This window comes from Sycon ciliatum, chromosome 13 (assembly GCF_964019385.1).
Source record: "Sycon ciliatum chromosome 13, ocSycCili1.1, whole genome shotgun sequence".
Lineage (NCBI taxonomy): Eukaryota > Metazoa > Porifera > Calcarea > Leucosolenida > Sycettidae > Sycon > Sycon ciliatum.
In genome coordinates, this window is record NC_088655.1 from 26,294,904 (window position 1) to 26,321,383 (window position 26,480).

At 47.3% G+C, this 26,480-nt stretch overlaps 1 protein-coding gene across 1 annotated transcript; it reads right to left on the reverse strand.

Moving 5' to 3' along the window:
- Window positions 1–7,824: 7,824 nt before the first annotated feature.
- LOC135830132 (stAR-related lipid transfer protein 5-like) lies at window positions 7,825–18,554 on the reverse strand. Its single transcript, XM_065342525.1, has 5 exons — window positions 18,215–18,554; window positions 13,079–13,115; window positions 11,728–11,830; window positions 9,978–10,115; window positions 7,825–9,103 (listed from the first exon to the last, which is right to left on the reverse strand). Exons 1-5 carry the CDS (start codon window positions 18,392–18,394, stop codon window positions 8,890–8,892), a joined length of 672 nt encoding a protein of 223 aa, XP_065198597.1. The 5' UTR covers window positions 18,395–18,554; the 3' UTR covers window positions 7,825–8,889.
- Between the last annotated feature and the right edge of the window lie 7,926 nt (window positions 18,555–26,480).

Genomic DNA, 26,480 nt, shown 5'->3' on the forward strand with positions numbered 1-26,480 from the left:
GCGTAGGTTCTGGGGTTGTACGGTGACAGCAGGCAAGGTTGGTTTCAAAAGAGCTCCAGCAGGGTGGTAGCTCTGCAAACTGTCATGGGGTACAGACAATGCACGTAGATCGGCCAAATCTGCCTTCAATGTAAGTATTTCGGCCTTCATTGATGTTATCAAGGATAGCTCCTTGGTGAGGCAAGTGACCTGGTCTACTAGGCTAGTTAGAGTGTCAGACTGCGACTTACTACTACAGGTCCAGTGAGATCCAATTCCAGCGTCCCGCAGCGCACAGACCAGTTCCGGTCTTGCGAGGCCATCGCATCCAACAATACCCTGTTGCCGTCCCAGCTCTCTCAGCCTGTCAAAGCCCAGCAGGGCGAGGTCTATCTCGGCATTCATCTTCGTCCCCGGCCTAGCGCCTGATTTCATATATCAGCAGGGCGTTGTTGCATCACTGACCTCTTGCAGTCATTCCGTGAATGATATTTTGCGCGAGTTTGCATCGCACGCAGCATCGCAGATCGTGTCAAATCACGCATCACACTGCAAAATTGCTCCTCTGCATGCAAGTGGATTTCATTGCACTTCTCAGTTTGGGAAATGCTCGAATATGATAATTCTGCGTGTGAGTGCACTAGCCCTGAACATACAATCATCAGTCATGTAGGTGACCCGTTTGTGCGGGTGCGGGTGTCCCACCTCACGACCTTCTGCTTTCTTTCTGCATCACTTGTATCTTGCAGGTATATCATCCTGTGACGACCACATTGAAGTCTGAATTTGAAGTGTGAAGATGCTTCAGCAACCATATCGTACTAATCCATTGCTTTCATTGTGCTTCTACTGTGCATGTGTGTAAGTTGTGGGGTATACTTGTGATGACATTGTGTGCTGGCGACACGGTCAGATTTTGTCCATGCGTGTAACGTACACCTGCATGTTATGCATTGAAAAGGATCTGCCACTTACGATCCTGGGACGAGTATCAGGTCAGCTTTGTCTTGTGTGGGCTGTACCAGATTGCTGTTCACTTCTCTATCTGTTGGATATGTGACTTTCTGCAAGTTTCTGGTGTATGGTGGCCACTTCCTTGCTTGTCACTTTGTATGATATTACATTCTGTATTCGCTGCTTCCATGGCGTGGTCTGCAAACTGCAATCCTTGAGCAAATGTCATGTTTGCTATGTTGTGCTTTGGCCGTCAGCTTGTCTACACATTGTACAGTCAACTTTGCATATAACGACACTCGGCGGGGCATCAGAAAAGTGTCCTTATTCGCGAAGTGTCGTTATACCCGAAGTCCCATCATATGATTGTATTACAGTTGGATGGGACTTTGCTCTGGGCATGGAAATTCTGTCGTTATTCGCGAATTGTCGTTATATCCGCAGTCGTTATTAGCGAAGTTGACTGTAGTTGAATTATTTTGTTTCACAACTGACTTCCTCAAGTACGGTGGCCACTGCTTTGCATGGCATTATATATGAAGAATTCCCTGTTTGTGTCGTGTGCATGTGCGTGGCCACGTGTGTGTGTGCCGTGTGCATACGCATGTTTGTGTATCTGTGTGCGGGGTAGCGAGGCGGGGAGGGCTGGTATGTATCAGTGTGTTATTGCAGTCTCATGGCTACATACAGTACATCGCGCGCGTGGTCATCATGTTTACCTTCGGGGTTGGGGTGGGGAGGGAACGGAAAAAGAACTGAAATTATCCATATAAAAACCGCTCTGTGAGCGGTTCTGAAAAACCTTTACTGGTACTGCCCCGTCGTAAAAGTAAGAAATTAGAACTGGCCCATTGTCCCCCAAAATGCGAACTGATCCACCTAAATCGCGAATGACGGGACCCGAATGCACCAGTAGCACGAGGTTCCTATCTGTGGATGCAGATGGGGACGTTGGTCCGGACTATAGGCCATGTACTGTACTAGCGGTAGGTGGTGTTACCCTATGATAATTGCTGTCCTGTGCCCTCCCGACCTCGTGCTACTGGTGCGTTCGGGTCCCGTCATTCGCGATTTAGGTGGATCAGTTCGCATTTTGGGGGACAATGGGCCAGTTCTAATTTCTTACTTTTACGACGGGGCAGTACCAGTAAAGGTTTTTCAGAACCGCTCACAGAGCGGTTTTTATATGGATTCAATCTATATACCGGAATTGTCCTCGCTGTGGTGATGGTGATGTGAGTGCAGAGTTTGGATCGGCCAAGAGCGCAAAAGGCATGAATCAGGGAGTAGTAAAATACCGGTATTTTTCTACTCCCTGGCCTGAATAATAAAACAATTATATGAACCTGTGACGTACATTACATTACGTTGCTTGCAGAGAAGACCGGTGAGTCCTACTCCCTCACCATGGCGTTCATCCGGTGTCGTCTTAGCGTAGCGCTAATACGGGCCAGTGTAATGTGTGTGCGTGGTAGCCGATCCATGTTTTCTACCCATGCTCCTGTCGCGTCATCCGCGTCATCTGCAGCTGTGGTCGCTGCGGAGGCATCCATGGCTGACTGAATATTGTCATATAGACTGTTTTCACAGCCACACTAGCTCATTTTTACTATTTTATTATTTGCCATGGCGACAACAGATAGACATTCTGAATAATGCCCTGGGAAAGCGCCATGTTTGTAATTGCCTTTCACTGAATATTTCGTTTCTTAAACAGTGTCGTGATTGTGGTGTTTGTCCGAATTCTATTCAGAAACGTGTACATAAGGCCAAAGCGTATCACTCCTTAGCCTTATCCATCGAAAGAGTATTCTTGAAGGATGATATCGCTCGGTCGTCTGACACACTTCGTACGATACAGTCGGAGTTCAAACGTTTGTACCGCATGGCCCGCTCGTTCCTTTCCGATCATGACTACCTTAGGTTTAGCTCACTTATTGCCGACAATGACAACAAACTAAAAACTAGGCTTATTGTGAAGTATGATAAGAATCTCAAGTGGTTGCGCACTAAACGTTTTGGGTCAATACAGATCAATACAGATACAATCATTAACCGCACCAACATTGAGCTAACTACCGTCCAAAAGGAGTTGCTGTGCCGGGGCACGGACTTCGGTATTCCTCCTGTTAGTGACAAGAAGGAAGTCATACTGACCGAGTTTGAGTTGTTCTACAAGAAACTGAAACAGCTCACTCCCATATCGGAAGCCCAACAGGCTGTGTGCAGTGCCAGCCTCAGGGCGCTTGCCGAAGAACATGCGGCGAAACCTCCTGACCGGAGCGGGTTCTATTTATCCCGAGAACATCTCAAGGCACGACGTGAACTTAGTACAAACCATGATATCATCATTACCCGACCAGATAAAGGCCGTGCCACAGTCATCATGAGTAGAGAAGAATACACATCATTAAGTGGTCTTTGTAAAAAAAATAAAAAAAAATAAAAAAAATAAAAAAAACATCCAAAATGGCAGTCATCTTGAACGATGACTCCAAGTAACACTCGGTCCAGTCTCAACCCATGATAAAACTGTTAAAGTCGAGAAAGCTCTGATTCAGTATCTAAAGAAATTAAAATCTGATAATGAAATCACCAATTCGGAGTTCCTGAGAATAAAACCAATAGGCTCCGCCCGTCCGCGTCTATATGGACTCCCAAAAATACATAAGGCCAATTGTCCTCTGCGCCCCATATTATCGATGGTGGCTTCACCGCAATACAAAGTATCAAAGTGGCTCTGTGTTATCTTGGGAGCCGTACAAAATCATTATTGTAAGCACAATGTAAAAGACAGCTTCGAGTTCGTAGATCTCCTACGCACCCACAAAGTTCCTTCCAATGCACACTTGTGTTCCTTCGATGTAGTGAGTTTGTTCACGAATGTGCCTTTAGAAGAGACCATTGACATATGTTCAGATGTACTGTATCGTAATAGCGACGTTGACACACCATGGATACCTGAACCTTCCTTTCGTAAACTCATGTCCCTCGTCACGACGGGCGTAGAGTTTTCGTTTGATGATGTTATATATCGACAGGTGGATGGAGTAGCCATGGGCTCTCCACTTGGTCCAGTGCTCGCAAACATTTTTGTTGGTTACTGTGAGTCCTTGATTGATGAGTCGCTGTGGCCTGAGCTGTATGTCCGGTTCGTTGACGACTCGTTTACGTATTTTGATTCCACGGAGCAGTGCGACCACTTCCTTCATCATCTGAATAGCTTACATCCGTCTCTAAAATACACATGCGAGCATGAGCACGACAATAAACTCTCGTTTCTTGACGTATTGGTTGAGAAATCGAATGATGATATCATTACCTCCGTATACAGAAAGCCCACGTTCACCGGGCAGTATATTGTGTATGATTCGTACTGCTCCTACCAGTACAAAGTGAATTTGGTGCGGAACCTAGTTGACAGGGCACGGCGCATTTGCTCGCCAAGTAAACTCAGCGAGGAGTTACAATACTTAAAGTCTGTGTTTCTAAAGAACGGATACCCTGAAGATGTACTCAATAAACTAATGAAAACAGCAGACAAATCGAAAGAAGTGAGTGTTGGTCCTGCTCGATGCCCAATTTATCTTTGTTTGCCTTGGAAAGGAAACACATCGCTGACCATGTGCCGCGCAGTCAAGACGCTAGTAATGAAAACATACTTCGCAGCACATTTCATTCCTGTATTCACGACGATACGTGCGTTCATGGTGAGGAAGGACGTCCTACCATTCCATCTTTTGAGCCATTTGGTTTACCAATTTGAGTGCCGGAATTGTGGTAGCCGGTACGTTGGTAGGACCCTTCAACACCTGACCGCACGTATCAAACAGCATGTACCGCTGCATATTCTACCGGATGCAGCTAAATCCAAGCGGCCGAAGCGTGGCCGACCGCTCAAGAACCCACCCCCTGTGCCAGTGGTACAGACTGAGCCAACACAGAATGCGGTGCCGTGTGGGAGAGCTAGGCTGCCCAAGTTGCCAACTCCAGCAGCACCACCGCCGCCCTTGCCACCACCAGAACCGCCACCGGCTCTTCTTGTGGCGGGGGCTGGGGTGGACCCACCTACACTCGCGCTGGCATCACCAACTCTCACACGAATTGCCACGCCGCCCACATTAATCCAGAGACCTCGGAGGGCAACAGCAAACTACTCCACAGAGATCTATGCCAGAAACGGCCAGGGACCGCGCGTTGTGGACAGTACCAACAGGAGGAGGGTCGAGCAGTATCATGAGTCAGTGAGTGAAGCGGATCTGGAGGAACAAGGAACAACTCCGCTCAAGGGACGAGCAGCTAGCAAATGGGAGACAAGTGGTCTGTACTGAAACGGAGGATGGGACGGATGATCAGAGGATGGAAGAGGAATTGGATGACGAAACGGTTGGTGAGGAGACAGAGGACGAGGCAGATGATGGTGGTGATGATGATCGTGAGGATGACGAGCGGAACGAGGAAGATGACGATGAGATGGACGAGGAGGAGTCGGGTGGGAAGGAGCGAGATGAGGCGGATGAATGTGTTGATCGTAAGAAGTCGGCTGTGTATCTACACTTGTTATCTCGTCCTGACTGTCTTGGTGTGTATGATGACTCTCATTTTTCAGTACTGTGTCGTGCGCGTTATGTCCAACAGTTGAAAGTCCTAGAGGCAGTTTGTATACGTATTCATAAGCCTGTTTTGTGTAAGCAGAAAGAGCACATTGTTGCACTGAAGTTGTATTCGTAGGTTGACACTTCGTTCAGTGCCTTCTCGCCTTTGGTTATGTAATCTTGTTACCTTTTTTGCGTTTCCTCCAGTGGTTTTATTGCACTTGTATCTTGATGTTATTTCTAACACCTTTCTATTTACAGAACTTAACTTCAGTTTCTTTGGTTGTATCCTTAGTTCCGTTTTTTCCCACTGATGATAGGAACGAGAAAATCGATTCTGGGTTTTCAATAATATTTTTGTTATAAACTACACAGTAATACATGTCAAACAAGTAACGTAGTTGCGTGATGTCTGCGGCCTTCATCCTATTCATAGCTATATTAAAAATTAATAATATTAATAAGTCCAAATAGCTGGCCGGGCAGGGTTGGGCCTTTTTTCTTTTTCTTTCAAAAAAACAAAAAAAAACAAAAAAAACATGTGTGACCTGGCCCTAGGCCCTAGGCCCTACGTACTAGCTACATGAATCTTTGGAAATAAAAAAAATTGTGGGAAATAAAATAAAATAAATCGCTCACTCGCACGATCGCACCGATTTTCACAGGCTCATGACCTGAGAATCAACTAACTTTATTTTTTACCATGGCCTAATAACTACTTCTTGCACAAATGTCTAGGAATGAAAGCCAGAAGAAGAGATCATATCTGCAGCTTGTAGTGAATGTGACGGTTAATTAAGAGAGGTGCATTTACATGTACATCTTTGGTCCTCAGTACCATGTACCATTGCTTGCAATGGCTTCTGTGGGCGTGAATATTAGGGCCCGGTAAGCGGATTATGCTCGGGAAATGACCAGATTATGCTCTAGCGGATGCTCGCAGGATGCTAGAGAAAACAGCCAATTATGCTTTTACATGACGTGCATGTACATGTATATGCTTCAGGTAATCGTCATGAAAACAGGACATTGTCATGATGTGGACTGGGAGCCTTTGTGGCAGTCCAAGACAATAATAATATGCAACAGGAATTATCATGATTATTCAATACCAAATTCACAAGCAAACGCTGAACTTTTGGGAGATGTCCTATAGTGGCTGCTAAATATTATTCCAAATCGACAAGAAGCGGTGCTATAATTATTATGGTCCTTCAATAGCAGGTGTGTATATAACAGCCTCATTGGGCATCTGCCCTTGTTTTTCGGATGCCATTTTATGCTCCTCAAAAGAACTTGATCATGCCAAAAATCTTTAAAAAGGATTTGGTTGCCGTTGGACATGCAAGATCTCTTTCGTTCTGGGCAGGTGGTCATCACCAGTGTTTCCGCGGTTGCCGGGCATCATATTTGCGTAGGCGTTCTGTGGCGAATTTTAGCCTGCAATTTCGTTGCGCTTTGGTTAAATAATGATCTGCATTGATAGTAGTGATCTGGTGACCGCGACTCAGTGATAATTGCCTGTGAGCATGCGTTGTATGATTTTGGATTTTTCTATTCAACTCGAGCATGCGTTGACTTTGGATTTATCTATTCATCTTGCTGGATCACGTTATCGTTGCTTTTTCAAAAAAGATCTTTGCACTAGTATAGTAGTTGTGTGTGTGTGTGTGTGTGTGTGTGTGTGTGTGAGAGAGAGAGAGAGAGAGAGAGAGAGAGAGAGAGAGAGAGAGAGAGAGAGAGAGAGAGAGAGAGAGAGAGAGAGAGAGAGAGAGAGAGAGAGAGAGAGAGAGAGAGAGATAACAATTTGCACTGTAGTCCGACATCGTCGCAGTCGCCTGATTTATGTATTCGGTGTCAGAGCATCAGGCGACAAATCAGCCTACTTATAAGGCCTAATGCCTGGTCTACACTACTTGGCTGACTTTTCGGCCGATGCTCTGGCACAGACTCCGACGTGAAATCGGCCGACTGGGTCAGATTACCTATACACAAACAAATTTGTCGGAAACGTGCGCGACATGGAACTACCCCCCCCCCCCCCCCCCGACGACAACACCATCCATACCAAAAACGAAAACTAGTCATTATTTTCTCTCCAACCCCCTCCCCCCCCCCCCCCCCCCGGGAAACGAACACATACAAATGGTATGTAGTATCGATATTTTTTCTTTCTTTACTCCCCCCCCCCCCCCACTAACACACACATGCACCCACACACACACACACACACACACACACACACACACACACACACACACACACACACACACACACCGCAGTGACCACAAGAGGGTTCGCAAAAGTCAAGAGCATTCTTACCGGCATAAACGCAAGTACGCTTCTCTTCCCTAATACGTAAAACTCAAATGAATGTGAATGTAACGATTCTGATAGCATCAAAATGTTCTGTAATGTCCGGAAGCCTGTAGCGCTGCACGCAATTATGTGTGCGTGTGTGTGTGCGTGCGTGTGCATGTGCGCGCGTGTGTGTGTGTGTGTATGTGTGTGTGTGTGTGTGTGTGTGTGTGTGTGTGTATGTGTGTGTATGTGTGTGTGTCGGGCGTGTGTGTGTGCGGCGGGGGCTGGTGTATGGACGCGTGGTATAGACCAAAAAGAATGAATCTGTAGTGGCGAAACCTACGAGGAGGAGGAAGCAGCCGCTGCATCTCGAACACAGGATCATGATGGCCTGTCTACGCATTCCACCCGCAGGCATGCATGGCATGCAGTTGACGCACGGCTGTCACTGTTCACAGCCACCTGCATGCGGTGAATGCCTAGTGAGGGAGGGGGGGGGGGGGGGGGGGGACTGCATTCAGCGTGTGCCCGTTCGTAGCTGCATAGCGAAACGGCTGGAATACAACTGGAGAGGTCGGTAATGCTGCGAGGACAATGCGGATCTGACGACTGGAAACGGGACGAATAGCAAGTCACCATCGTACACCTACAGGGATGTTTCCATGATCGGTCGATTGCTAGTCGGACGGTCCCACCGGCTGCGCTCCTACAAGCTGGACACGCAGACTTGTGTGCTGCTGCTGCTGCCTGCATCGCCAATTAGGTACCGACTTTGAAGAGGGACGGTGCGAAAGGCCGTGCCGAAATTCCTAGTGTTAGTAAATTCGCAATCATGCGCGCATGCTATGCATTTGTAATGCGTAAGCGACAGCGTACAATTACAACCTGGATACGTGAGCGAACAGATGCGGGCGACAAGGAACACACACAATGGAGAGGGAGAAGGAGAGGCAGGTGGAGAGCTTGTCACGGGTATAAAGTGTTGTAATACTTGAGAACTACATTGTCTGCGGTAGGTGTTGTAATATTACAACTACCAGTCCGGCTGTTGCAGCCAAGATCATATCTCACTCTCCAATTCCTTCTTGTACGTTCCGTGGTAGAAGTTGGCCAAGGAATGCTGCCACCTGTTGGGACCTCTGGTTGCGATCATGTTGATGATGGCCGATGGAATCCAGCCCTTCACGTCCGTTTGCAAGAACAAAGTCAGGGTCGACGAATTCGGGTCGTCGGCCATCGGCCGAATGATAGTTCCCGAGAAGATCGTCTCGGCCCTGTAGGACACACGATCGAACGAGCATGCATTGATGAACGCCCGTGCATGCGCGCGCACACACACACACACACACACACACACACACACACACACACACACACACGCACACATACATGCACACACACGCACACACGAACACACACACACACATGCATGCACGTACGCACAGGCACACACACACACACACGTACACATATTTACACATGCCCATCGCTGCAATGATGATAGCAACCAAGCTATGTTAGACTTCGCAATTTTTCCCTGGGATTACACCATTCAACAGCTTGCAAGGCTGATGAACTGACCGCCACTATTTAGCCTGGTCTCCACCACACAGCTGTTTGAAGTGTCTTTTCTGGTGAATGAATCCCTACTATTCTTTCATACACATACCCTGCCACAAACTATGGTACACATTGGCCGATGGTAACCAACCAGGAGAAGAAGAAAAAAAAGAAAGACGCGTGGGACCTTAGTCGTCGGGAATTGAACCATCCAGCCCCCCCCCCCCCCCACACACACACAGCATGCGCGTACACACACACACGCTCACGTGTGCACGGACGCACGCGCTCCATTGACCATTTGACGCCCATCGCCGGAGGCGATGATAGCGATGCTGCACCAGAAGCCATAGCAACTTGTGCTGGGATAGCACCATTCAACAGTTTGCAAGGCTGAAGAATTGACCGCCACTGTTCAGCCTGGTCTACACCACACACGCGCACACACACACACACACACACACACACACACATACACACACACACACACACCACACCACACACACACACACACGCACACACTACTCCCGCCCCAACGATCGAACACTAAAATGCCCGTGCTTAAATCGCATCGCCGCCGCCACATACCTGACCATTTTGGGATCCACAGGTCGCGAGGCATGCACTGCATTCTTGTAGAGGACGATGTGCTCCTCAGGCTCGGAACGCTTCGTGTTGAACTGGACAAGATCACGGTTCCACGTGCCTGGTGGAAATTTTAGAACCCTGCACGCAACATACAAGAACCAGTGAAGTCACAGTGAAACCTGTCCGAGACAGCCGCTCAAGGGACCTTCGAAATGTGGTCTCTGTTACCAGGTGGTCTCCGTATCCAGGGTCAATTGACTGGAAATAGCATCCCTTGGTCCTGGTTCCAGTGGTCTTCTTTAGCAGGTGGTCTTCTTTAGCAGGTGGTCTTCTTTAGCAGGTGGTCTTCTTTAGCAGGTGGTCTTCTTTAGCAGGTGGTCTTCTTTAGCAGGTGGTCTTCTTTAGCAGGTGGTCTTCTTTAGCAGGTGGTCGCTTTGACAGGTTTTACTGTACAGTGAAACCTGTCTAAGACAGCCGGTCAAGGGACATTCGAACGTGCTATTCGCTACCAGGTGGTCTCCTTATCCGGGGTCGTTTGACCGGTTAAAACTAAGCTGCACGTTATTTTGACGTGAAGCGAAAGTTCCGCTCGCGTTATTCGGCTTGCGCGCTGGAGAACAACGCAAGTGAGCTGCATTTCACGTCGGGAATTTGGCGCATTACGCCAGATTTCGACGCATTTGACGTAAAATTGCGCGCCACGTCAGAAAAAAACGTGCAGGTTAATATAAGGGACACGAATGGATTATCCCAAGAGTACGAGGGCTATACTGCCGAATATTTTCACGAGTGCGTCAGCACGGGGGTAAATATAAGGGACACGGTATACACAGAGTATAAATGGAATAATCCATTTATCCCATGTACTGTCCCAAATAGAGCGTGACCAGCACTAAAATCTCCCTTATTTACTCTGGCGTGACCCGGGGAATATTCGTGACCCCAGCGGGGAATATCGCTCTATATGATGGACCCAGCAGCAGGTTTGGGTGTTCTCCATAGCGGGTCGGTTTGAGTCGCATATATGGACAGCTCAGAGTGCACAGTGCTAGAGGTGCGTATCGTATACCTATAGAGGACTTTCCATCACATCACCTTTTTGGTGCCTTCCCGGTGTCCACCCAAAGATCACCCATAAGACAAGTCCGTGACCTACGGTAAAATCTGCTCGGGTGGCAAAAAGAGAATCAAATGTGTTGTTCGGTGTACGGGTTCAAATGGTGTTGCAGGCCGTTGCATGCGGTGGTGAAGCACCTTTGCAATAATTAGAATCTTTGCTTTTCTTTATGTGGTGAATATGATAATAGTTAGTTTTGGTAAGTCGCGAGGATTACTGGCCGCAGTTACTCTACTGTTTATTCCAGCCTTGAAGACGCGTTGCCGCGAGAAGATTGACAGAATCCGTGGTCCCAGTGCATTGATCCATATTTACCTATGGACGAAGACCGTTCAGCCAATCCCCCTGCCTTGGGTATTTATATTTTAGGCCTCTCTAAATATTTAGTAAATGTCCCCAGCACATATGCAACGGACTCTCTAAAAGCATACAATAGCCCTGATGGATATAAATGCATGTGTCTCATTGCTGGCTGGGTTGGCATATTATCGGGTCTTGCCCAATCGAAGGAAGAAGCGACAACTGTCAACAAAATTCGTTTGCAAACGTCAGGTACTCGCGGAGTGTTTTTGCCGAACCTATCCATCCTTGGGTAGCTGCTGGAATACCTCTCTATTGCCACAAAGAACTTACGCATAGGTGACGCGATGATCTCCACGATCCTCCACACACTCGTACCTTGTGAACAGCTCGTCGAAGCGCGCCCTGACCTGGAGGTCGTACACCAGCGTCAATACTGCAGGGCATGAAAAAAACAAGACGCACGCCACACGTCACGCACACACACACACACACAGACGCACACACACACACACACACGCACACACACACACATAAACACACACACACACACATGCACACACACGGGCACGGCATCCACGTCATACAGTGATGGCGACTGAAATCCGACCCCAGCTCGGTGCACTCACATCGCAAAAAACAATATGCACCCGCATACTGTAAACTACCTAATGCTTGCAGCGTATCAATGTTTGCTAATTTTGCGAGAATAGCAAAACGTGAATATTAACCATTGTGAAATCAAACTTCATCCGTGGGTATGTATGTGTGGCCACAGTGCTCCGCGAACAGTTGCCATCGTAAACTCGCCGGTTCTGAGAGATCGCAAAAGTATAGTGACGCGAATATTGGGCGGTTTGCAGTTTTTTTATTTTTTATTCTTACTGAATACCACAGAAGCATCAGATGCTGCACCGCGGGGGCGGTGGCATATTGGATGGAAATGGGGCGGGGCAAAAGTAACTCCTCCGACCAAAGGTCTCGGATTCATCGTTACTCGTGTTCTAAGAAGTAGAGACCGCTAGAATGGGTGCTGCACTCGATCACGAAAATCAGGGGTCGGATTTCAGTTGCCACCGCTGCACTTGACCAGCACAAGATCCAATACACTCATATTATGGAGATACACTTGGGCTCATCATCAGCACGCAGTTCTTTTCGGCCACTTGCAACAACGGAAGGAAGCGAGAAGATCGAGAGTGCGCGAAGCAGGATCTGGTGTTTCGAGACGATCGGTCTCTGCAGAGAAGTGCTCTCCCTCTCTCTCTCACTCCCTCTCTCTCTCTCTCTCTCTCTCTCTCTCTCTCTCTCTCTCTCTCTCTCTCTCTCTCTCTCTCTCTCTCTTTCTCTCTCTCTCTCTTAGTCTCTCTCTCTCTCTCTCTTAGTCTCTCTCGCTCTTGCTAATAGTTTCAACAGACAAGATTTGGCGTGGCTTTGGTCTCAGATGTTCGTACGCGTATTCACTCCGAGCGGCACGGACAATTTAGGGCCCCATAATCGTTCTAGGCACCCCATGTATGTTTCGTTGGTCTCGATTGTTCGTACTTGCCCTGAGCGGCACGGACAATCTTGGACTCCGCACTGGTTCTAGGCACCCAGTGTGGGTCTCGGCCCTCTCGTGTATGCTATGCAACAGCAGCTCTTAGCAACACAATAACGTCCGCATATACACTACCATACTTACAGCGGTCTGCTGGAATGCCCTTGAAGTCCAGAAAACCCTGGCAGCAAAAGAAGAAGAACAGCAACAGCAACAGCCGTAGCAGCAGCAGCAACAGCAGCAGCAACAGCAGCAGCAACAGCAAGCAGCAAGCAGCAACAGCAACAACCACGACAACAACAACAGTAAGTTTAAAACTGCTAAAAGAGGGGCGTGGATGGGAAAGCTTGGGGCTAGTTTCACTACTCTTTAATGCCTCGCACAGTGAAGTACAGTTCGGCAATGTACAGTCAACTTCGCTAACAACGACTGCGGATATAACGACAATTCGCGAATAACGACAGAATTTCCACGCCCAGAGCAAAGTCCCATCTAACTGTAATACATATAATGAGACTTCGGGCATTAGGACAATTCGCGAATAAGGACACTTTTTTGATGCCCCGCCGCCGAGTGTCGTTATACGCAAAGGTTTACTTTACATGTAGGCCGTTTACCATTTTCACTCGACCGTGGCAACGCGACAGCACGCAGGTTCACTCCTTAGTGCCCACAAACCGCTACATGCAATAAGTCTTGTACTGGGCGTAGCAGTGCTGTTGCTAAGTCGAACCATGAATAAGCCCATTGCGCATTGCCAAATACGGAAGGTATGAGTAATGCATGTGAGTACGCGCTGGGATCAGCAATGCACTGCTCAGCACACCCCAGACGACCATGCCCAGGTGGCTGTGTGGGGTGTACGTGGTACAAATTGCGTCAATGCGCACTGGGCTTATTGCACAGTGATACGTTGGAGCTTGACGGCAGGGGCACAGCACCCGCTACGACCATGGCCGTACCACTTTTCGAAATGTGCGGTCCGTCTGGAACGTGCGAAACCGTAATAAAAAAATTGGGACCCATCAGATCTTTGACTTTTGTTTGAGTTTGACTCATACTCGACTCGACGCGGCTATTAGAACTCATACTCGACTCGACGCGGCTATTAGATGCACTTGGTTCACGGCAACTTAGTTTTCTGCACGTGAAGCATAAAGTTCTATGACTAAAAATTACTGTAAGACCAGACACATGTATTTTAACGTCAATTAAAGTTAACGATCTCCTGATTTTGGTGGGTTAGCGAGGTGAAATTCTAACGAATTCTGTCTCAAAACGGACAAATGACTGTACAAGTACATATCGTTTTGCACATAACGACTTCAAATGTTAACGATTCTTTCAATTCCATTAACTCGTTAAAATTAAATGTTCGTTAAAATTACTGGCCTTACAGAAGTAAAAAATGTGCCAAAAGTACCCAGAACACAGGATTTCGAGTCTTTTTTTTACAAAATGTTCACGGGGGATCACCCCCGTACCCTTCTTCACAGTCTTCACAGCCCGCTCCGTCCTGTGGTCGTACCAGTTCCCTAGCCCCTCCTATGCCCCTGGAAGGGATGGGGGGGGGGGGGGGGGTAATCAGCGCCACGTTATTGGGCTTTCGGCCACAACATTGACCCCCATTTTCTGCTACTGAAGTACAAAGGAGAACTGAAGTTGAAGACACCACTGCAGCTGTACGTACAGCTGCGCCAGAACTTTGCAGCCCAGGGAGCGTGTGTGGGCAGGCGTGTGTTTACTGCCATATTGCCAAGTGTGTCTTTACCACCATCTAATTCAAGCAGAAGTACAAAGGTTTTCAAGTCGTCGTTTTGTGTCCAACGCTAAGGCCACCCTTTCTTTTTTCGTTGTTTAACGTCCGCGCCCGCGTACCTTTTTGCCTCCGACCGGAAAAAAAAACAAGAAAGTAGTAGTACCAATAATATGCGAAGTTGTAAATACACGATTGTGTAGTTTCACAGTGTGCCGATCATGACCTTAATTTAACTTATAATCTTGCCTCCCGGGCATGCCTTTGTCTTGTGTTCTTTTTCTTGTTTTGTTGGCTTTTAAATATCGTACGGTGTGTGTCCTAGTAAAAATCCAGATGTAATGAATTCATGACATGCTAACTCCATGCTATGTACCTGTTTTGTTGGATTCATCAGGCATGTGCTCCAATGTACCATCAAAGAGTGTTGTTCTATGCCTGCAAGTGCCGTTAGACCCAGAAATATTGTATATATCACATGCTTCACTGGTCAAAATGTTTGATTGGGGTTTCCAGTTTTTGGAATGGGCTTTCTTTTCTTTTTTCGCCCTCCCGCGTACCTTTTCGCGAAAAAAAGGACGTTAAACAATGAATTAACAAAGGGTGGCCTAACGGCAATAAGCGTGATACTGGTTAGTCGGAGCATGCAACATTTAGCACAACCGATGGTCCTCTCTGTGCAATTTTAATCCTTGGCTCTCGATCCGAGTCTGATTTTCTGTCACCATGTGGTTTATTTATTTATTTAGTGGACAGGCGGAAAATTTCGTCGGTCAACAATTTCGTCCAACTTTAAAGAAAGGGAGTTCGTTCGGTTGAAAATTTCGTCCGTGGATTATAAGAGTGTATTGAAAAGCTGGAAAAATCGACATTAGTCCGGCATTTAATTTAGTCCTAATTTAAAGCTCCTTGGACGAAAAGACGAAATTAAATTCCAGACGAATATTTCTGCTTATACGGTATTTATTCATGTCTGCAACTCGTCGCATGTCAAGACAGCCAATTGAATTGAGGAGAGGGTGTGACCAACCACGGAAGAAGAGAAAAAAGAAAATGAAAAGCACGTACACAAAAGGGGAAGGGATTGCCGACACATGCTCTACATCACGGTGGTAGTTTCCGGGGCAACGAAGGTGGCACAGTTTTATCATTTTTTATTCAAAATAAGCCGATATCCACTTCGCGTCTTGTGCCCGTAACATACATTTTAGTGCAATCAAATGAGCTAACTAGAACGTGAAATTCTGTCTCCATGATTCGGTGAGGATGCAGCGCTGGCCTGGCAATACTCCAACTACAGTCAAACATGTCCAGGCGACCACTCTGATAAGCCGACCACCGCAACTGGGACCAATGTGTGGTGCTATTCCTAGTCAAATGACCCTGGATAAGGCGACCACCTGGACACGGGGACCACCTTTCGTAAGGTCCCTCGAGCGGTCGCCTTAGGCAGGTTTCTTTGTCACTGAATACCAAATCGTGACAGTACACCATATTTCTCCTGCTTGGTACATCTACGAATGGAACCGCAGGCTAGAGATGAAAGTACGAGCGCTAAGTTTCAAACAATGGACGCGTTCGATTACACACATTTCGGTCAATTCTAGAATTGGTTATTATTGATGCACAGTTCAATTACACAAACTCCGTTGTTAGAATTGATTTGATCCAATTCCATCAATTCTGAAGAGAGGGCGGAATTTCTCTAATTCTGGCGCCAGAATTGTTACCGGTCTGGTCATGCATGACGCAAGCACATGAAGAGCCTCCCTGGCCGGCATGGTGCAAAAGCAGGGCTACAACTGCATGTAGTTGCTACTTTTGTCCTCTCGAAACGCCAATTGCCGCAGTTGAGTTTCCGCTGGGAGCTGATTATTAGTACTACCAGATCATTTTGGGTGGTCCTTTCGCACACGCATTCCGCTTTATCGAAGCCCAATATTGTTGCCAACATGGAGCCTTCACCGGGACGGACTGGCACGCGATGCTGGGTCCACGTGCGCGCGAGGGTGTACGTGATGTCTTTTTACGACCAATTTTGTTTGTGACATGACATGAATAAAAATGCATGTGAATTCCGGTCGTTCGTTTACACGGCCGCAATCCGTACATTCTGGGGATGATTCGAGAATTACAAAAACCCAGATCCAGAATTGTGTAAGCGTGTAATCGAAAGCGCCCGATGTCTGCAAGTTTGGTTTGCTGTCAGCGTGCGGTTGCGTCCTTACAGTCCATTTCAAAACTATAGACGCGTAGTGTTTTTGAAATATTTCAAATTTGGCTGGAACTTTTTGAGAATAGTTTTCGGAATATTGCTCAGGTCCGCTCCACAATTACTCTCATAATTATAGTTCATAAACGATTGGCTAACAGACGCCCAATTTGGAAAAAATTATGCACAAAGTGATCACAGATTTTATGTGGTATAGATGCTGGCATAACGGTTTTTGCCTAGGTACGCGTATATAGTTTTGAAATGGACTGTAGTACTCCTTACTAGTCACCGGCGGATAATGCTGGCATAATTTTGAGCATAATCACGGCTTTCTGAAAAATAGCATTGCCGAGCATAGTTGATCCTTCAGCATAACTGCTGCATAAAACCGCTAGGGCCTCAAAAGTCAAAAGTTCACCGTCCAGAGTCCGTTTGTTACAAAGGCAAGGGAATCCTCCTGTAAATAGATCTACACCCGGGACTCGGCAAGGAGTCGTACCATACCACGGTATATATTTGTCCGGTATACCCTATCCTTGGTCATGTACATGCAATTATCCCTTCACTGTGCATAGTTCGAAACTCCCTCTCCTCCCCCCCCCCCCAACACACACACACTCAATGGTTGCCCCTTTGCTTTGTCATACCACAACCATTCAACGCGGTGAACCCCTCGATAGGCGATTTGCCTTTGGGTCATCCTAATAACGTTTTTATTATTATATCTGGCACGGCTCCATGAAAGGGCCTGATCTACACTATAAATGTAACAGATGTGTAATGTTTAGGGCGTCAAAGGTCAAAGGTTCACCGTCCAGAGTTCATCAGTACATGCATGTAGGATCTCTCCAGCAGCCAAAGCTGCCACTGTTCGACTGGTATTTCTGTTATTGTTTTCAAATAATTTCTTACACATCATTCTCCCAAATGCATATCTGAAGTCATGTTGTCAATGCAGTGGCATGCATAAGTCACTGTAGCGCAGTGACTCTGCATTCTATTCTATTATTTCTGTACATAATTATTATGCTTGTATTGGTGTTGCAGTGCCTATTGCTGTACTCCTGGTTCCTTCTCCATAGCTGAGACTAGATCTTCATCTTCTTCCATGCACTTTTCTCCGGAAGTCCGCATTTGATGTCGAGTACACATTCTATACATTTTAGTGACATTATAAACATGAAAGAGCACAGTGTCATGAAGCATAATTTGAGCATAAGTTTAGTGATTTTCAGAGCATAGTGCCAGCATACTGAAAAGCATAATCCGTGTGATTTTCTAGCATTATCCGCCGACGTCTACTCCTTACCTTGACTAAGTGCACGCTATGCTCAGAGGAGACCTTCTTCCACACAACACACCCTGGCGAGTCGTCAGCCAGCGTCCAGCCGTCTTCAGCCGAATTGCTGCGCTCCTGGCGGAGCAGCTCTTGGAAATCCGCGTCAGAGAAAGGATTCCCCGCGGCGGCTTGCGCAGATTCCTCGGCCATTCTTCAGTCGCTCAGTACCGAAAATGGCTTCGCGCTCTACGATCTACACGCAGTTTGCTCACAATACACGTATCGTAGCTGGTTCAATGTTCTCTAGCTCTATCCTATTTCTCTCCGGTATTTCCCTAGTTTTAGTTTATCATTGTGACTGTCTGTACCGGTACCCGTACTTGCATAAATAGCCGATCAGCTACAGCGTAATAATCACGCACGTCACGTCACGTCAACGACTTATCTGCTGGCCATTCATCTGCATCTAAAAACTCGGGTCACCGATGGCGATGAGGCCGGGAACACTGCGCCTTCGGCAGATCACTCCACAGGCACACTTGAACTGCACTACACTGGTGCACCACAGATCTCTACATCATTGACATTGTACGCATTATTCGTAGTACGGTGCTGATAATGAACTCTGCAAAAAATGTACGGTGCATGTGCCACTAAAATCTACGCATTTCAGAAATGTGTACGGTAATGGCCCCCTGTACTGTACTCTTTGATCTGTACGACATTCCTTTGTCTGATAGTTCGCCTACCACAGCTGGCGGAACCCTATAAAAAGTTAAAAACCCAAGATCGAACTACTTGTATTACCGGTATACTGGGTATCGAATAGCCCTTCCCATCGCGTCCCTCAAAATATGCTGAAAAAGTGCTCTCTTTTCAGTGAAGCATAGCCATGATACATGTACATGTTCAGATATGAACCCAAGCTGAGAAATGAATATGCACTCTTCCATTTATGGGTCCACGAAAGGCAAAACAGGAAGTATTTTAAAAGTTCAAAAAGCCCACTTTTTACAGCATTGAGTACACCGGGTACAAGCTTCACCAAAAGTCTTTGTTACTTGTTGCCCCCCAAAAAAGCGGCGTGCCACGGCCATGGAGCACTCGGAAACTGCACTGTGCAGCGAATGTCTGTGATCGCATGCATGAGCAAACAGATTTCAGCACTTTTTCAGCTGAAAAAGCTCAAAAAGGGCGATATTCACCAAAAAAACGCAAAAAGGGCGAAAGAAACGGGCTTTTTCCAAAAAGGGCCAAAAAGGGCGAGCACCTTTGGGAAAGGGTACAAAAGTATGATGCGTTCTAGGTCTTTCGTTGGCACTCACTTGCCAACGTTTATTGTATCAGTCATTCTACCTGATCTTTTGTACTGTTGTTCGTGTTTTGTAACGAAGCTGTCCGCTAAGGACCGCCAAAGGCTCTCTACTGTGTTCCGCCGTGCTGTGCGAGCTGCCTGTGGTGCTAAGTCACAGGACGACATCACGCCATTATTGACCACATTGGCGATTTATCCATTTGAACACTATATGATTCTCAACTTTGCCCAGTTTATTCATAGAAATCATGTCATCATCTCACTGCCTACCCTTACGGAATTATTTCCACCGATCACAACAAGCCTTAGAACTAGAAGCCACTCTAATGCTTCCATTGCCATATCTAAGCACCGGACAACTGATGGAGTAAATTCTTTTTCTAATCGTGCCGCAATTTTCTTTAATACACTACCTGCCGAGTGGCGCAGACACCACCGTACCTCTACATTTGCAAACCAACTCAGGGATCTTTTTAAAGACCCAGTGGCGTTTAAGAAGTATTTTGACCTTCTTTTTGGAATCTGTTGAGTTTCTCCATGATCTTGATAGTTCTTGTACTAAGATTGAAGTTGACTTGGTGTTTGATTACTGTACTGCTTGATGTCTGAATTCCAATTTTTTTTCTTTTTTTTCTTTTCTTTTCCTTTCCTTTCCACTTATCCCGTTATCGGCCCTCTTAAGAGTTGTGTGTATCACTGTTGAGGCATCCGATGGTAAATAAAATAAATACTAAATACTAATACTAACGACTATCATGATAATTATAGCTCGAAAATTAACTGCCTGGTCAGCTTCTATTCTATCTATGCAAGGGGGCTGATACAGTGATAGTAACCATGGTAACCTGGTTCGAAGTAATACATGTACAGTGAGACCTGTCTAAGACGACCGCTCAAGGGACCTTCAAAATGTGGTCTCTGTTTCCAGGTGGTCTCCTTATCCAGGGTCATTTGACTGGAAATAGCATCCCTTGGTACTGGTTGCAGTGGTCTTCTAGTACAGGTGGTCGCATTATCCGAGTGGTCGCCTTGACAGGTTTTACTGTAGTTAGTCAGTGCATGGCAGATCGGGCCTAATGGTAATGGTAGTAATCGTGGTAATGGCTTGTTTGCGCCTTTCAGGTTAGCCCTCTGCCTAACCTGTCGGGCACCAACAAGCCATAAGGCCCTCCCTAGGCCCTGCCATGCACTGAACTGGAATACTAGTACATGTAATTAATTTCCGTTTGTCTTGCTGGTGCATGCTTGCGCTTGCCTTTCGTAGGACGCGAGACATTGGATCGGGCCGGCTACTGTATGTCCATTTGAACGAATAGATTGCTACAGGTAATAGTAACTAATAATATAACACATTGGTTGATTGATTTTTATTTCACGGATCCTCCAGAGGCAAATAGATGCCTATCGAAGGGAGTCTCCTATATAAGTATGGAAAATGAGAAAGTATGTTCGTAAGGGAGAAGAGGTAGAAGATACATTAGAATATAGAGAGCAGAAGAAGTAAATTCAGTACTTCGGGTAGTACATTGCATGCTAATCATAATGAGAATTAGAAAAGCAGCATTGCGGACTACTATAACTGACATATACACAAACTATTGAAACTATCATAGATGTGGTTAGCCTAGACACAAAAGTCAGGAATACCTTTCAAAGAAAACATAGATTGCGAATGATACCGACGAACAGCGATACTAAATTTCGCTGTTGTAGAGAGTGAACGAATATCTTCAGGAAGTTTATTCCAGGCAACACTCAAAGAAAAAAGGGTTGACACATGTACTGTAGTAATAGCTACATTGGAAAGGCTTTCTGTCTAAAGCCTTTCCATACTGGTGCTCGATGTTTTCAGTTTGGGGACACAAAAAAATAGTGTACCGCTAAAGACACGTGGTCGACACATTGTTGACACTTTGTTGACACTTTGTTGACACGTGACCCAATTACCGGCCTACCAAGTGCCTTTGGCGACCGCTAACAGCAACTGTGGAACAGTGCAGTGCCCTTTTTTGGAGCAACGTACGAGTAATGCCCGTGGATTATGACCCCGCGACCCCAATCTACGTGGCGGTCCGCAATTCGCTACTTCATACTGACTGGCGTCCGGCATCGTCCCGAATTTGGCCACAATCTGCTCTCGGGGCCCTATAGGGCTCCCTGACCTGCTCCATCTCCGCCATCGTCAATGTACTGCGCATCCACCATGTCCACGCAGGCCAGGACTGCACTTACAATGTACTTACGGGAAGGAGTATTTGCAAGATGGAACCTGGGAACTGGAAGACGACGAAGAGGAAGCGTGGGAATCCGGCGGCAATGGCTGGGATGTAAGTCCAACATTGCTGGTGCTAGAGTTGCCACTGCTTGCTTATAAGGGAATCATGTGTGTTGCCTTTTTGCCTTTTCCGACATTCTCCTCCGACTGTACTCCCGATCCCAGGACTGAACTTACGGAAAGGAGTGCTTCCAAGATGGGAGACGAAGAAGAAGAAGCCGCTGAATCCGGCGGCAATGGCTGGGATGTAAGTCCAACATTGCTGGTGCTAGAGTTGCCACTGCTTGCTTATAAGGGATTCATGTGTGTTGCCCTTTTTGCCTTCTCCCATGTTCTCCTCCGACTGTACTGGTGAACGCTGTCACATATGTTGCCCTGTCCAGGCAGTAGAAGGGAGGGGCGGGGGGGGGGGGGGCAGCACCTCCTGGCATCCAGGAATGCTAGGCCCTAGGAACTAGGCAATCTGACCTTTCCTCTTACTCCAATAATGGTATGGATGGGGAGTTCTTGAACATCCTCAGTCTTGTTAGAGTGAACTGTGCAACTCGGCAATCGGTGATAGCAGAGGACCAATGCCGATGGCGATGCTCCTTCCTTTTTCTCTGTCGTAGGCTGCGTTCTCGAGAGGAAGCGTTATTTCTGCATTCCAAGAAGGACGGCACAATGGTGAGTGGAACTTCGTGGGTGTTCAGCCTTGCTAGTTGAATTGTAAATCAACCATTCTTCCTGTCTCTGACTTCTTCAATGTCCTCCTCAGTGTCGGACTGTCCGCGTCGCATTGAACTGGTCCGATGAGGCTGCTATTGCACACACAGTGATGGAACTCCCATACGGGAACTCGGAAGTACTGCTACAGTACAGGTAAGGTGGCCATTGCTTATGTGCGTGCGCCGTTGTTGTCAACTTTTAAGCCAGATGTACTCCGACCTACATGGAGTCTGAAAGTAGTCAGCTGGCGAACTACAATTGAAGTTTAGACGTTATATGCCGCGGCTTGGTCAGCTTTTTCAGTTTCACAATGCATTGCACTCAGCACCGCTTCTCGGAATATCTTGTCAGGATAGCTGTGGAACACATCCTCCCCAGTGGGGGAACGGCAAATGTGCTGTTCATTTTTTAGGCTTGCTTTTATGGTACGTACAAGTCCCCATTGAAAAGACATAGTGGAGACCAGAAACTGCAAATAGATGTTGGGAACCGCGAAGACCACCCTTCCTTGTCAAGTTCCCTGAGGGTGTGGAGGGGGGGGGGGGGGAAGCGGAGGAGGGACATTCCTGCACTGCTTAAAGCAGGATTCACAGGAGCATTTTCAGAAATTGCTTGTACATTTGTACCAGTTGTAACCGACAAACGCATTCTCATTGAGCTTTGACTTGAGGCACGTCAGCAAGGCGCTGTTGCATCGCTGACGTCTTGTCGTGATTCTGTGAATGGTATTTTGTGCGAGTTTGCATCGCACGCAGAATCGCAGGTCGTGTCGCATTGCGCAGCACACTGCCAAATTGCTTCTGTGAATCCCACGTGAATGGGAACTCCAATGGGAATGTAATCCATTGCCAACAGGTGTATTCCCGAGCTGCGCATCATACTGCAAAATTGCTCCTGTGCATGCAAATGGATTTCATTGCTCTTCTGTAGTTTGGAAAATTCTCGATTATGATAATTCTGCGTGTATGTGTACACCAGCCCTGAACATACATGTAGGTGACCCATTTGTGGTGTCTCATAGCCTACCTCACGACCTTATGCTTTCTTTCTGTATCACTTGTATCTTGCAGGTATATCACCCCGTGACGACCACACCGAAGTCTGAAATTGAAGTGTGAAGATGCTTCAGCAGCCCCTTCATATTTTTCCATTGCTTTTATTGTGCTTCTACTGTGCATGTGTGTAACTTGTGGGGTATGCATGTGATGACAATGTATGCCGGTGACACGGTCAGATTTTGTCCATGCGTGTAACGTACACCTGCATGCTATCGTTGAAAAGGATCTGCCACTTACGATCTTCGGACGAGTATCAGGTCAGCTTGGTTTTGTGTGGGCTGTACCAGATGCTGTTCACTTCTCTATCTGTTGGATATGTGACTTTCTGCAAGTTTCTGGTGTATGGTGGCCACTTCTTTGCTTGTCTTTGTATGACATTACAATAATTCTGTATTCATTGCTTCCATGGTGTGGTCTGCAAACTGCAATCCTTAGGCAAATATCACGGTTTGCAATGTTGTGCTTTGGCCGCCAGCTTACCTACACATTGTAGTTGAATTATTTTTGTTTCACAACTGACTTCCTGAAGTATGGTGGCCACTGCTTTGCATGGCATTATACAATGTTCATCAAGAATTTCCTGTTTGGGTCGTGTGTGTGTGTGTGTGTGTATGTATGTGTGTGCGTGCCCATGTGTGTGTGTGCCATGTGCATGTGCGTGTTTGTCACAAGGTGTCTGTGTGCGAGGTAGCGAGGTGGGGAGGGCTGGAATGTATCAGTGTGCTACTGCAGTCGCATGGCTACGTACAGTGCATCGCGCGCGTGTGCTCACCATGTTTATCTTCGGAGCTGGGCTGGGGTGGGGGAGGGAACAGAAAAAGAACTGAAATTACCCATATAAAAACCGCTCTGTGAGCGGTTCTGAAAAACCTTTACTGGTGCAGCCCCGTCGTAAAAGTAAGAAATTAGAACTGGCGCATTGTCCTCCCAAATGTGAACTGATCCACCTAAATCGCGATTGACGGGACCCGAACGCACCAGTAGCACGAGGTCGGGAGGGCACAGGATCACAGCCGGCGTCGGCGCTGATCAAGTTACCATACAACACTTAGATCTACCCCGAAGCCCACCTTTGCCGCTTTGGCTTTGGCTATGGACAGCGTCCCCAGCTGCATCCACAGGTAGGAACTCTCGTGCTACTGGTGCGTTCGGGTCCCGTCAATCGCGATTTAGGTGGATCAGTTCACATTTGGGAGGACAATGCGCCAGTTCTAATTTCTTACTTTTACGACGGGGCTGCACCAGTAAAGGTTTTTCAGAACCGCTCACAGAGCGGTTTTTATATGGGTAATGTACATGTACATGATGTACAGTGCTGGCAACTGAAATCCGACTCCTGAGCGCGGTGCGCTCACATCGCCAAGACCCAACACAGGATCTAGGATAGAAAAAACTACGAAATAGAGACCGCTAGAATGTGAACTCATCGATAAGGTGTCGGATTTCAGTTGCCAGCGCTGTACATGTACATTGCAGGTACCGCGTACCGGCGTGCGGATGGAAGGAACCGTGAGAAACAAAACAATGATCCGTTCAGATCAGGTACTAGGACCGATGATTCCCGAAAACGTGGCATTCTTGTTCCGCTGCGAACTCTGGACTGGCGAGCGCTTACTTGTTACTTTCAAGGTAGAGAAAGTTAGTTATTTCTGCATTTCGAATTTCGGAATGTTCTCGACTCTGCGTCTTCTTTTCGTTCGACTTTCGCAAAAGTTCGACCTCTTCGTCGACCCTCGAACCCAGCAGTCGAAGAAACCATTGCGAAATTCGAAATGCGGAACCTCTCTGTAGAAGTGTAATGTTATCATTCTTCTCTTCATCAGTTGAGGGAAGGGAAAAGGGAAAAGTCTGAAGAATAAGATGACTGACACCACCAGGAATCGAACCAGGGACTTCGCTTGAGGCAGCGATGCTCTGACCACTGAGCTATGATGTAGCCGTCATCCCAGCAGAGACCGTTCAACATTTTCTCCATTCTTCCTTTCACATTCCGAAAAGACCCGTTCTTGCATTCTTCCAGTCCCGCTTTTCAACGCCGCACGACGACCGTCGTCGCAATGACGATAAAGGCAGAAGCATGCTGCCCAAGCTACATGTACAAGTATGATGTAGTTCAGCCAGCGTTCCTGGCAGACCTCACTGTCCTCAGACTCGGTCTTGGTCAGTCCCTGCCGGCGGATTTGTGCCCAATGCAATGCATGGCCAACGCTGCTGTACTCCGGATCTGTAACTCGAGCTGGCTGAGATGCACACTCGGTATCGATCGGAGCTACCGAGACACAATTGTACACGTCATGTTCAACAAGCCTGATGCAATAATGGCACAGAATTAGTTTGTTTCCGCAGGGAATTTACCTCGACAAAGGAAACATGTCGACAAGAGAGTAAGATGCGTGATTGTAAACATGGCAGGATTGCAAGTAGCTCGGAGGAGCTGACAGAGTCCTGAAGGACAGATAATGAGATTCACTGTGCAATGGCTTTACCTGAGTCTCTCTCTGTCTCTGTCTCTGTCTCTCTGTCTCTCTGTCTCTCTGTCTGTCTCTCTTTTTCTCTCTGTCTCTCTGTCCCTCCCTCCCTCCCTCCTCCCTCCCTCCCTCCCTCCCTATCTCCTCCTCTCTCCCTCTCTCCCTCTCTCCCTCCCTCCCTGCCTCCCTGCCTGCCTCCCCTCTCCCTCCCTCCCCTCCTCCTCCCTCCCTCCTCTCCTCCTCCCCTCCTCCCTCCTCCCTCCCTCCCTCCCTCCCTCCCTCCCTCCCCCTCTCTCTCTCTCTCTCTCTCCTCTCTCTCTCTCTCTCTCTCTCTCTCTCTCTCTCTCTCTCTCTCCCTCCCTCTCCTCCTCCTTCTCTCTCTCTCTCCTCCCTCTCCTCCTCTCTCTCCCTCCCTCCCTCCCTCCTCCTCCCTCCTCCCCTCCCTCCCTCCCCCTCTCTCTCTCTCTCTCTC